General features: G+C 43.6%; 1 protein-coding gene across 1 annotated transcript; it reads right to left on the minus strand.

Annotated features, from left to right (window-relative positions):
- Positions 1–4,635: 4,635 nt before the first annotated feature.
- On the minus strand, positions 4,636–9,434 carry LOC131204370 (interferon-inducible GTPase 5-like). The gene is made up of 2 exons (XM_058195591.1): positions 9,027–9,434; positions 4,636–7,322 (listed from the first exon to the last, which is right to left on the minus strand). Exons 1-2 carry the CDS (start codon positions 9,067–9,069, stop codon positions 6,076–6,078), a joined length of 1,290 nt encoding a protein of 429 aa, XP_058051574.1. The 5' UTR covers positions 9,070–9,434; the 3' UTR covers positions 4,636–6,075.
- Between the last annotated feature and the right edge of the window lie 3,164 nt (positions 9,435–12,598).

A 12,598-nucleotide genomic window follows, 5' to 3' on the forward strand; every position in this document is an offset into this window, starting at 1 on the left:
CTTCCATTTTGATGGATGTTTTCACACACACACACAATAAATCACTGCTGTGTTATCATCTGCACTTGAGTATTGGAGGAATAGCCAAGAATTTTGGCTACACAATCTACACAATAGATTTGGACAGGTGGGAGAAATTAGGTAAAGGTAAAGGTTCCCCTTGCACATACGCCGACTCTAGGGGGCGGTGCTCATCTCCGTTTCAAAGCCAAAGAGCCAGCGCTGTCCGAAGACATCTCCGTGGTGATGTGGCCGGCATGACTCAATGCCAAAGGCGCACGGAACGCTGTTCCCTTCCCACCAAAAGCGGTCCCTATTTTTCTACTTGCATTTTTTACCTGCTTTCAAACTGCTAGGTTGGCAGAAGCTGGGACAAGTAACGGGAGCTCACCCCATTACACAGCAGAACTAGGGATTCGAACCACTGAGCTGCCGACCTTTTGATCGACAAGCTCAACGTCCTAGCCCCTGAGCCACCGCGTCCCTCACTGGGAGAAATTACGGAATAGAAATCATAAACTTAACAATGTCTACAGCATACAAAGAAAACCTCTACAAAATGTTTTACAGATGGCATCACTCACCTGCAAGATTAGCGAACATGTATAAAAACAAATCGGTTAAATGTTGGAAATGCAATCAGACACCAGGATCATACTACGGTATATGGTGGACATGCAGTAAAGCAAAAAAAAAATATGGGAGGACAGGTTTTGGAGGAGTGACGTTCTAAAGATAACAGCAGTTTTCACAATTGTTTTTATATGAGACGAGAGGGATCTTGAAAAGTATTATAGTGGGGCCTTCCCATTTTTTAAAAAAATTTTTTTTTGCAATTGGATTCTTTCCACCTTCGATTTTGGCTAACAAATTGGCTCGGGTTTGGACAATTTAGTCCAATAAAGATTGAAGATAAGATGTGATTGAATTAGGGTCTTCAATTCAGTTTCAGAAATCAGTTTGAACAGATCCTTAAGTCAACTCGGCTCAATTTAACTTTTTTTTTTTTTTTTTTTTTTCAAAAAAAGTTTTTATTGGTCAAAAAAAAAGTTTATACAAATACATATCAGGTATGGTAAATTTTCATTTTTCTTATACGTGATAAGAATTTTACTCAAAATTTTAAACACATACAACAGCCATATGGCAAGCAGGTATCTGGAGTAGCTAAGTTTACCAATCTTACATACAATAAAGAAGGGTCAAGAATAATCAGAATATCATACGAAGAGAATAAGTAGAACCAACACAATACCAAATATCTTTGTCACTTCCTAGTTTTGGATCTCAGAACTCTGGGTTCAGCCTGACCCAACTCCAGGGCGCAACAGCGGCAGCCGCCTCCCATGGTCTATAACCTCCCTTCTTCAATTCCTGGGTCATCTGATTCCAGGAGGGCTTTGTGTTCCTCCACGTAGGCCGTAGCCTCCGCAATTGTACTAATTTTTTCGTAATGCCCTCCCGGAAAATCATCAATCCTCTGGCATCAGCCATCTGAAGCCTACTCCTTCTGGTACAATTTGCTTGACAAAAAGTAATATTTCTTTCTCATTTCACGTACCTGTCTGGGAATCTGCCTCAGAATGGCTATCTCCCTGCCCCTATAAGTCAGTGCCCCACTCCTATGTTTTCTAAGAATTTCATCTCTCGTCTCTCTTTTCACAAATTTGACATGAACCTCTCTAGGAACTGCATGCGTGCGTGCATATTGTGAATTAACTCTATAAACTCGATCCACATCCCAATTCATAAAATCAACACCTCTCCCAAGAAATTCTCCCAACAGTTTAGTCACAACATCTCTCAAATCTTCTTGGTCCACTTCTTCCAAATTTTGAAACCTAAGGAAATAAGACATTTTATCCATCTGTAATCCAAGCACAGCATTGCTTGTCGTCTCCCCTCTTTTCTGCACTGCCCGCATCTCACCCTCCAAACCTTCCACTTTCTGCTTATTTTCTGCTGAGACTTGTTGAGTATCCTTTAAGTCCTTTTGGATAGTCACAATTTCCGCTCTTATTTCATCCAGTTTCTTGTCCATATTAGATAACTTTTCCAAAATTCTCTCCATTTCTCCAGCAGTTGGTCTCTGACCTTTTGCCATTTAAAAAAAAATTTTTAAAGTCCTCAGGCAAGCACAGTATCCTTATAATTTCCTCCGGATCCACCAGGGGGCAGGCTCAATTTAACTTGAATCATCAATCCAACGTGAATTGAAATCTATGGCTCAAAGCCTCACCTGCTTCTCCGTTTCTAAAATAGTGTTTGCACTCCAGTTTTAGTGTTATAAGTTTCAGACAGCATTGCTTTGGATCTGAAGAGCGGCAGAATCCTAACGCATAACACGCAAATTCAGATTTTGTTTCGGTACCCAAATAAATAGATGTAAAAGTTTTAAAAAGGCTCTTGTTTTGGCAAGGAACTACCAGTAATATTTTTTATTTGTAATGTTTCTGACTTAATATCTTTCGGATATCCCAAAAGTTCTTTTTCCAAAAGGCAGGTGGATTTCCTTGGTTTTTTCCTTTGAAAACATTTCGTGTCTCATCCAAGAAGCTTCTTCACTTCAATTCAGAACTGAAGGAAGTATCTTGGATGAGAAATGAAACATTTTCAAAGGGGAAAAAAAACCCATGGAAGTCCAGTTGCCCTATGCAAAAAAGCACCTTTGAGGCAACCATGGATAATTGAAAATCTCCCTAGACATCTTTGGGATACAGCTGCAGGAAGTGAAGTGAGAAATAACAAGAATTTCCTTTTCATTCAAACTTGCTGTTCTTAAAAACTGTGTAAAGTAAAAAAAAACAAAACACCTTCCTAGGAATTAAAAAGTAAATAAACTAGCTTACTCATATTAGAAGCGAAAGAGCAATTTTTGAATGATCCCTTGTCATTCCACAGGTTCATTCACAAAAGCTTCCAGCTGTTCCAGCTACTCACACAAAAATGTTTTTACTCATTCATTTATTTAAGAGATTTGTGTGGCCGCCCAAAACACAGATGTGACTGAACAGCATGTATCAACATAGAAGAAAAAGTCAAGAACAGCTGAATGTTTGATTGATTTAACTACCATAAAGTCATTGACTGCGAGCAGTCACACAGATTTTCTCCATGGCGATCTGTCCCCAGTCTGATCTTTCAAGTCTACCTAAAAGTGCACTCCTCTGTAACCGAACCCATTCACGTTACTGATGGCCTCTTTCCTTCAGTCCTTTCCCAGTGTTACAATCTTCTCCAGAGAATAATAACAGAATACTAAAATGGCAAGAGTTGGAAGAGACCTTGGAGCAGTGGTGGGATTCAGCCAGTTCGCGCCACTTCGGGAGAACCGGTTGCTAACTTTCTGAGCAGTTTGGCAAACTGGTTGTTGGAAGAAATCATTAGGGCAGAGAACCGGTTGTTAAATTACTTGAATCCCACCACTGCCTTGGAGGTCTTCTGCTTCAGCTCCCTGCTCAAGCAGAAGGCCTGCTTAATTTACTTTATTGTCATTGCACCTCGTACAAATGAAATCAAACGCCATCTTCAGTGTGCGTTATGCATAAAAAATAAAAGCGCGCATCCTTGACATTCTATATAATTGAATTAAAAACCCTGATATTGCATTAATATTGCACCATACAGTAGAATTCAATATTGTTACTGCTCTGGGATAGAAGCTGTTTTTCAGCCTATTTGTCTTTGGTTTTATTATCCTGTACTGTCTGCCAGATGGTAATAGTTCAAATAAAATAAAATAAAATAAAAGGGGTGCCCAGGATGAGATGGAACTTTAAGAACGTTTTGAACTTTCTTAAGGCAGCAGGAGCTATTAAGCTCTTCCAAAGAGGGGAGAGGGCAACCAATGATCCTCTGGGCAATGTTGTTAACCCTCTGGAGTGCTGTCCTATCTGCCACTGTGCAATTTTGCAAACCATACACAGGTGCAGTAAATATAAAAATACTCTCTGGTGCAGGGGTAGAAGGTCAGTTCCCTGAGATATCTCAGGTAGTATATTCTCTGCTGGGCCCTTTTGACTAGTGCTGCAATATGAGCGTTCCAGGTCAGGTCCTCTTTTATGATAACACTCAGAAACTTAAAACTACCCACTTGCTCCACTCGGTCTCCATTGATAACCAAGGGCTGGATGTCTGATCTATTCCTTCTATAGTCCACTATAAGATCCTTGGTCTTATTGGCGTTAAGGACCAAATTATTGTCTCCACACCACGAAAGCAACCGGTCCATCTCGATAGGCAGACTCCCCTCCTCCCCTCCTTGAGATGAGTCCCATCATTGTTGTATCATCTGCATATTTAATGATAGTGTCACTGGCGTGAATGGGAATGCAGTCATGTAAAAAGTATAGAGTAAGGGACTCAACATGCAACTCTGTGGTGTACCAATGTTAAGTTTCTTGATGCTTGAGGCTTTATTGTCAGAGGTGGGATTCAGCCGGTTCTATTCAGTTCAGGCAAACCGGCTGAATCCGGTAGTGGCAACTGTGGGAGGCTCCGGCCACCCGCCCGGACGTTAATGCACGAGCAAAGAGCATGCGCAGAAGGCTATGTGCATGTGCAGAGGAGGCATGTGCTGGTGAAGCACACATGCATACACACCGCTCACATTTGCAAACTTGTAGGGGAGGTAAGTGAATCCCACCTCCGTTTATTGTTGAATAGCGCAAGAGAAGCATTAAAATTCACTAGGATCGTGCAACAATTCTTTCAACCCTGGGGCCATCCAAATCTTTAGGAAATCTCAAACATTCATTATTTAGTACCAATCTGCAATTTGATAAATCACTCGGCTTCAATTAAAATTAACCAGCGCAATCTAACTTTACAACTTAAAAAGCAGGTCATTGCAAGAAGGCCTTTGGTCGATGAAGACGAAGCTGACAACGTTATCCACTCAATCGTGTCCAACCCTTGATGATTATACGGGCCAGATCTCTCCACATTTTCTGATCTTTACAGTACTTTTTGAGTTTTTCTGTGCTCTGTCTGGTGTCAGCTTTTATGGTTTGGTCAGTTATAAAATGTGTCAAATATAGGAAATCCTAAATACGGGGCAATTTGTGCTTTTCAAATACTCATTTGAAAAGCACAAAAGCTCAACTTCATCCTCATTTTTCTTTTCGCCAAAGAACACTGGGGAGCATAGTTTTACAATGGTGGCATAATTAATATCCCAGAATCCGCCATACTCTTTATATTTTGCAATAAATGAAAAAAAAAATAGCCCGTCGCTCAACTATCATAAAAAATTATTGCAAAAGGCCGCATTCTGTGCTTCATGTCTTCCCCCCACCCTCTTCCGGCTGGTGAATTTAGCTATGGGCAGTGGTGGGATTCAAATAATATAACAACCGGTTCTCTGCTCTAATGTCCAGCTGGGTAGGCGTGGCTCGGTGGTCATGTGACTGCGTGGGCATGGCCAACTCAACGTCACTCACGTCAATGGGCGTGTTGTCTTAGCTGTTACAATGTAATTTGGGTTAACCCCAGAGGCAGTTTCTGTAAGTAGGGCAATAAAGATTAAGCTAGAAACAACACCAGAATATTTCCTTCCTGCCTTCCTTACAGGATTAGCTCCATAAAGTGGAAAAAAACAAAATAAGATTTCTTCCAACAACCAGTTCTCTGAACTGCTTAGAAAGTTAACAACCGGTTCTCTGCTCTAATGTCCAGCTGGGTAGGCGTGGCTCGGTGGTCATGTGACTGTGTGGGCATGGCCAACTCAACGTCACTCACGTCAATGGGCGTGTTGTCTTAGCTGTTACAATGTAATTTGGGTTAACCCCAGAGGCAGTTTCTGTAAGTAGGGCAATAAAGATTAAGCTAGAAACAACACCAGAATATTTCCTTCCTGCCTTCCTTACAGGATTAGCTCCATAAAGTGGAAAAAAACAAAATAAGATTTCTTCCAACAACCAGTTCTCTGAACTGCTTAGAAAGTTAACAACCGGTTCTCCCGAATTGGTGCGAACCGGCTGAATCCCACCCCTGGTTATGGGCTTGTGAAATTAACAGGATCTGATTCAGCCCCTGGCCCTCATTCCCAGTCTGTTCCTCAAGGTCTAACTTCCTTCAGACCTCAGACTCAAAAGCCTTAAGGAAAACCCGTTGAGCATCGTTGGCCACCTCACCCAGGCAGCTCTTGAGCATGTAGAAGGTGGTACCAAAGGAGATCCCTCCAGCTGCCATGGAACCAAAGATGGGTATCGCGCTGGCAAAGTACTCCATAACCATGAGTGCCCCACCGCCAGCTTTGGTGAGCAGCTTTAGCACTAAATCTCTGGAGATCTCTTTAGCTAACGGTGACTTTATCACCGCTTTGATCTCCTCCACAGGTTTGTTGGCCTTCTTAGCCAACCTGGCAAGAGATTCCTCATCCAGACCAAAACTGTCACGGTATTTTGAGAGATATTTGATCAGGATGGTTACATCACAGGCTACCCCAACCCCTGGAATAGGGACAGCAGCCGCTCCAGCGGAGACAGTAGCCAGCTTCCAGATCTCTTTCTGTAACGCCATCTTCTTTTTCTGCAGGATGTCCAGAGAGATGTTTGGCAGGGAGAGGAGAAAGGCATGTTTCTTATGGCTTGGCAGTTCCTTCTCCAAGGTTTCCTCCAGCATCACGAAGTCATATTTATCTATCTCCCAATTGGAGAGAAGGAACACTCTGGAATCGGACATATTCTCAGCCCTTAAGCGCTTCCAGCAATTTTCTCGCATCTCTCCCAGTATAGCTTCCTCGTTGTAAGTTTGTGGCCGGCGTTTTCGGCTAGCCTCCAGGTCTGCATCCACTTTGGAGCGCACAAAATAGAATTGCTTCCCCTGACGACGGATTTCCCGGGCCAGCTGGATATGGCTGGCCTTGAAGCGTTCTGAGGCAATGAGGATGAAGAAGTCGTAGCGGGAGAACTGAACCTGCCGCAGGTAAGTGCCGGCGCGGAATGTTGGCGTTCCAATTCCAGGTAGATCCCACAAGGTGACATTGGGGTGCTTGGGGTGTGGGTAAGGTGTGGGTTTCTCTGTGGTTTCCACTACTCCAGTGGGAGCAGAACTGGCTTCCTCATCTCTGAGCCCTCGGATGGCATTGACAAAGGAGGACTTCCCTGAGCCGGATTCTCCCGTTACTGCTATGTCCAAGTGGGTGTACTCCAGGGCCTGAAGGTTTTCCATAATCTTGGAAACGGCTTTGTCCATTCTCCCTTCTTTAAGAGCATCTTTAATCTCTTCAACGTCTTCCTTGGCGATGACCACGTCGTCTTTGAAAAAATCCTCCTCCTCGTTTGACGGTTTGAACTGGTCCTGCATTGCCATAACCGAGCCTAAGAGAAAAGGAGAGGAAAAGAGGATAATACTGTACAACAGGTGAGTTATTTAACAGAAATGAATTTATTTAGCCAGCCAGCAAAGTTCCTTCCACTGAGTTCACAGGCCACGCTAAGCCTGACATTGTTTGATTTAGTTGATAGCCAGGATAACTGGTACCAAAAGTTTGTCAAAACTTTTGTGGGATGTTTCCACTGAATTCTGCTTCTTTTGGTATCTCAGCAGCCATTTTACCTCATATATCCAAACTAGACTCTGTTTCTCTGTGACATATGGTATACGTGGGTATGTGAGTTTCCTTCCTTCCTTCCTTCCTTCCTTCCTTCCTTCCTTCCTTTCTTCCTTCCTTCCTTTCTTCCTTCCTTCTTTCCTCCTCCTCCTCCTCCTCCTTCCTTCTTTCCTTCCTTCCTCCCTCCCTCCCTCCCTCCCTCCCTCCTTCCTTCCTTCCTTCCTTCTTTCTCTCTCTCTCTCCCTTTCTCTTTTTCCTCTCTCCTTTGTCATCTCTCTCCTTCCCTCCCTCTGTTTTTCTTCTGTTTGTTTTCTCTCTCTCTCTCTTTCCCCCATCCTCTGTCCTTTCTTTTTTCTCTCTCTTCTATGTTCTCCCTCCCTCCCTCTCTCTCGTTCTCTGCAACCTCCCCCACAGGGTTGTTGTAGGAAAACGGAGGAGGAGCGAAGCACTAAGTTTGAGCTGCTGAGCCAAAGGCAGAATAATAAAGGCTGCTTTCCTCTCCTCCCCCGCCCGCCCCAGTCTCTGCCCCAACGCGACTTGTTTCTCTTTTAATCTTGCAACATTTCCCCACCACCACCAACACACACACACACACACACACACACACACACACCTTGGCTTGTCCCCATTTGCCTCCGCAACCCACAGTTGTCTTTGGTCCCATCCCGTTGCATTTCCACGCCCCCCCGCCCCCGTTCTCCCTTCCCCTTTAAACCTGGTCGCCGGAGCTCCCCGGTCCTTTGGATCCCCGGTGCGCCCTTTTGGAATTTGGACGGGTGTTTTGTGTGTGCTCGTCGTAACACACAACACAGATTGTCAACAAAGCCGGGAAACCTTTGGTCCCCGGAGCGGCAGAGATGCTCCCAAAAAAAAGATGCCAAAATAAGCAAACAGCCGCCCTGTCCCGCAAGTTTGACCAAAGCCCCGGGATGTGTATTTTTATTTTATTTTATCACAACAGTATACGCAAACATTGACATAAAACAACAACAACAACAGCAAAAAACCCCCACACATATATAAGCAAAAGTATGCAATAACTGTATTAATTTGATATAGAGAAAGGGAACAATAGAACAGGAACGGTAGGCACTTTTGTGCTCTTATGCACGCCCCTTATAGTCCTCTTAGGAATGGGGTGAGGTCAATAGTAGATAGTTTTTGGTTAAAGATTTTGGGATTTTGAGAAGAGACCCCAGAGTCAGGTAATGTGTTCCAAGTGTTATAATGACTCTGTTACAGAAATCATATTTTCTGCAATCAAGTTTGAAGCGGTTAACATTGAGTTTGAATCTATTGTTTGCTCTTGTATTATTGTATTGTATTGGGTGTGTATTGTGTATGTATTGTGTGTGTATTGGCTGTGTGACTGTGTGGGTGTGTTTGCGTGTGTGTGGGTCGGAGGGAGAATCTCCGCGGCGGCGGAGGCTGCTGGGATGGGCTCTACCCGCCGCCCGTGGGTTGACTTTACCTGCGGCCGGAGAATTCGGGAGCCGGAGCGCTGACTGTCTCATGGCTGCAGCTTCCGAGCGGCGCTTCCTGCTGAATGAGTCCGAATCGGCTCGGAAGCTTCATTTCTCGGCTGGCGCGGCCGCCCTCTCCTGGCAGGAACTCGCTCGCTCGCGTGAAGCCCAGCCGGGTCTCTCGCTGAACAGCGGAAAACTCCCCAGGGTTTTCTGTGCTTGGCACGAATCTGGGATGGAAGAAGGAGGGAGGGAGGGAGGGAGGAAAAAGAAAGGAAGAGAGGGAGAGAGGAAAAAGAGAGAAAGGAGAGAGAAAGAGAAAGGAGAAAACAGGGAGGGAGGGAGGACAAAGGAGAGAGGAAAAACAGAGAGAGGGAGGGAGGGGAAGGGAGGACAATGGAGAGAAGAAAAAGAGAAAGAAAGAGGAAAAGAGAAAGAAAGAGAAGAAAAAGAGAAAGGGAGAGAGGGAGAAGGGAGAAGGGAGAGGGAGAGGAAAAGACAAAGAGAGGACAGAGGAGAAAGGAAAGAGAGAAAGAGAGAGAGAGAAGAAAACAGGGAGGAGGGAGGGAGGGAGGACAAAAGGGGAGAGAAAAAACAGAGGGAGGGGAAGGGAGACATCGACAGTGAGAGGGGGGAGAGAGAGAGGACAAAGGAGAGAGGAAAAACAGAATGGGAGGGAGGGAGGGAGAGGGAGAAGGAGGGAGGGAGAAAGAAAATACTGGACTATCATAGAATTAGGCATAGAATTAGTTTTAATATTTGTAATTTTAAATGGGTTTTATGGTTTATGTATTTTAATTCAGGGGCCAAATTTAATATGTTTTTTAGTACTGTTTTTATTTATATTGTATTAATTGATTGTTGATTTTATCTGGCTGTGCACCGCCCTGAGTCCTTCGGGAGAAGGGCAGTATAAAAATTAAAATATTATTATTATTATTATTATTATTATTATTATTATTATTATTATTATTATTATTATTATCATCATCATCATCATCATCATCATCATCATCATCATCATATTCCCGAAGTGACCAAGGCTGGACTTTTTAAAAACCCAGATCTGGGTATTTCGATCCGTGTCTGAATTGCTAGACTTTTCTCTCTCTCTTCAAATGTAATGAAATCTTAAGTGTTTCTATACATTGCATGATAGCAAACGGATAAAAATAATTTAATCTGAAACTGATCGTACGTATGCTTTTTTCCCTTACTTTTCCTTTTCACTTACCTTCGCTACCGGTTCGCAAATGTGAGCGCATGCGCCATCTCTGCACATGCACAGGGCCTTCCACGCGCATGCGCAGAGCATCAGAAACGGGATGTGATGACATCCGGGCGGGTGGGCTGAGCTTCCCGCAGCCGCCACCAACGGATAGAACTGGCTGAATACCACTACTGCACACAAGCCCTCCAGCGAGAAATCTCTTGCAGTTAGAATGCAATCAATGCTGAGAAAGGGTACAGGTAGTCCTTGACTTACAACCACAATGGAGCCCAAAATTTCCATTGCTAAGCGAGACAGTTGTTAAGTGATCCCACTCCCCCTTCATTATACAGTCTTCCTTGACACCATTGTTAAGGGAATCACTCCAATTGTTAAGTTAGTCACAGGGTTGTTAAACGAATCTGGCTTCCCCATTGAGTTTGCTTGTCAGAAGGTCGCAGAAGGAGAATCACGTGATCCCACCCCTAGGACATTGTGACCGTCATAAATATGAGTCTGTGGCCAATCATCCCAATTCTGAACACCTGACTACTGGGATGCTGCAATGAACATGAGTCCAAAGTCTTTATCTTCAGTGATCCTAAGAGTTCAAAGGCACATTTTTAGGGCCGATGTCCCTTCGGATGGTCACTAAATGAATGGCTGTAAGTTGAGGGCTATCTGTAGATGTCTCATTGTCCCAAAAGGGGGCGCTGAGCAGGCAGGATAGTATCATTCAAGCAAACCGAAGAAGAATTTTGAAATCGTGTTTTGAATCTCTGCAGCGGATGCAATGAACTTTTTTTTTTTTAAATGACAACTATGTGGATTTATCTTGCCCATCCCCACACCACCACCCAGTCTAACAGGAATTTCCTATTAAATGGCATGAAGATACAGTACTAATTTTGCAATGCTCTCTACATGGGGCTACCCCTGAAGTGCACTCGGAGGCTTCAGTTAGTTCAGAATGCAGCTGCGCGGGTGATTGAGGGAGCCACACGTTGCTCCCGGGTAACACCGCTCCTGCGCAGTCTGCACTGGCTACCTGTGGTCTTTCGGGTGCGCTTCAAGGTGTTGGTTACCACCTTTAAAGCGCTCCATGGCTTAGGGCCTGGGTACTTACGGGACCGCCTGCTGTTACCTTATGCCTCCCACCGACCCGTACGCTCACACAGAGAGGGTCTTCTCAGGGTGCCGTCCGCCAAGCAATGTCGGCTGGCGGCCCCCAGGGGAAGGGCCTTCTCTGTTGGAGCACCTACCCTCTGGAACGAACTTCCCCCTGGTTTGCGTCAATTACCTGACCTTCGGACCTTTCGCCGTGAATTGAAAACGTATTTGTTTATCCAAGCGGGACTGGCTTGATTTTTAAATTTTTAAATTTCTGAATTTTAATAATTTTAACTGGGGTATTTTATTATGGGTCTAATTCGACGGTTTTAATTTTCGGCCATTTATAAAATATGTATTTTAATTGTTGTTTTAATTTGTACACTGTATTGTTTTAAATTTGGCTGTACACCGCCCTGAGTCCTTCGGGAGAAGGGTGGTATAAAAATCTAAATAATAAATAAATAAATAAATAAATAAACTAATTAAATTTATAGTATTCCAAACTTGGTAATTCAAGCTCCTTTCCCCTTTCATTCCCTTTTCTTACAATAAGCTAAAATTCTCTTCGGAAGGTAACCACTTCAAGGCTTTCTTTCAGTTTCCATTTTCTTTAAACGATGACGTGGCACCTTAAGTTTCTAAACAAACTTAAATCGGTTGAGCCTTTTATGATCTAACAAATAGTTTTGGGATTCAGCCAGAACCTCTTCCAGGAACCTGATACCGTATCTGAAAGAGGCTTTCTTGTGTCAGAGAAATACATGCAAGAGGATTATCTGGTGGATTGTGTTTAATGGCAACCATTTTGTGTAGAGAATGATTCATGCTACGTTACGATAACGAAGCAAACAAAAACGGTCAGGCTGCCTGAAGGTAACCACTTCAAGGCTTTCTTTCAATTTCCATTTTCTTTAAACGATGACGTGGCGCCTTAAGTTTCTAAACAAACTTAAATCGGTTGAGCCTTTTATGATCTAACAAATAGTTTTGGGATTCAGCCAGGACCTCTTCCAGGAACCTGACACCGTATCTGAAAGAGGTCAGAGAAATACGTGCAAGAGGATTATCTGGTGGATTGTGTTTATTGGCAACCATTTTGTGTAGAGAATGATTCATGCTACGTTACGATAACGAAGCAAACAAAAACGGTCAGGCTGCCCGCAGCAATTATTCAACTCTTAGAAGTAATAACAGCTGTTAAAAATTATTAAAACGAGGACACAGCTGGTGAAAATGACCCCTGTAGCATTAAATGAG

The sequence above is a fragment of the Ahaetulla prasina genome, chromosome 10 (genome assembly GCF_028640845.1).
Source record: "Ahaetulla prasina isolate Xishuangbanna chromosome 10, ASM2864084v1, whole genome shotgun sequence".
NCBI lineage: Eukaryota > Metazoa > Chordata > Lepidosauria > Squamata > Colubridae > Ahaetulla > Ahaetulla prasina.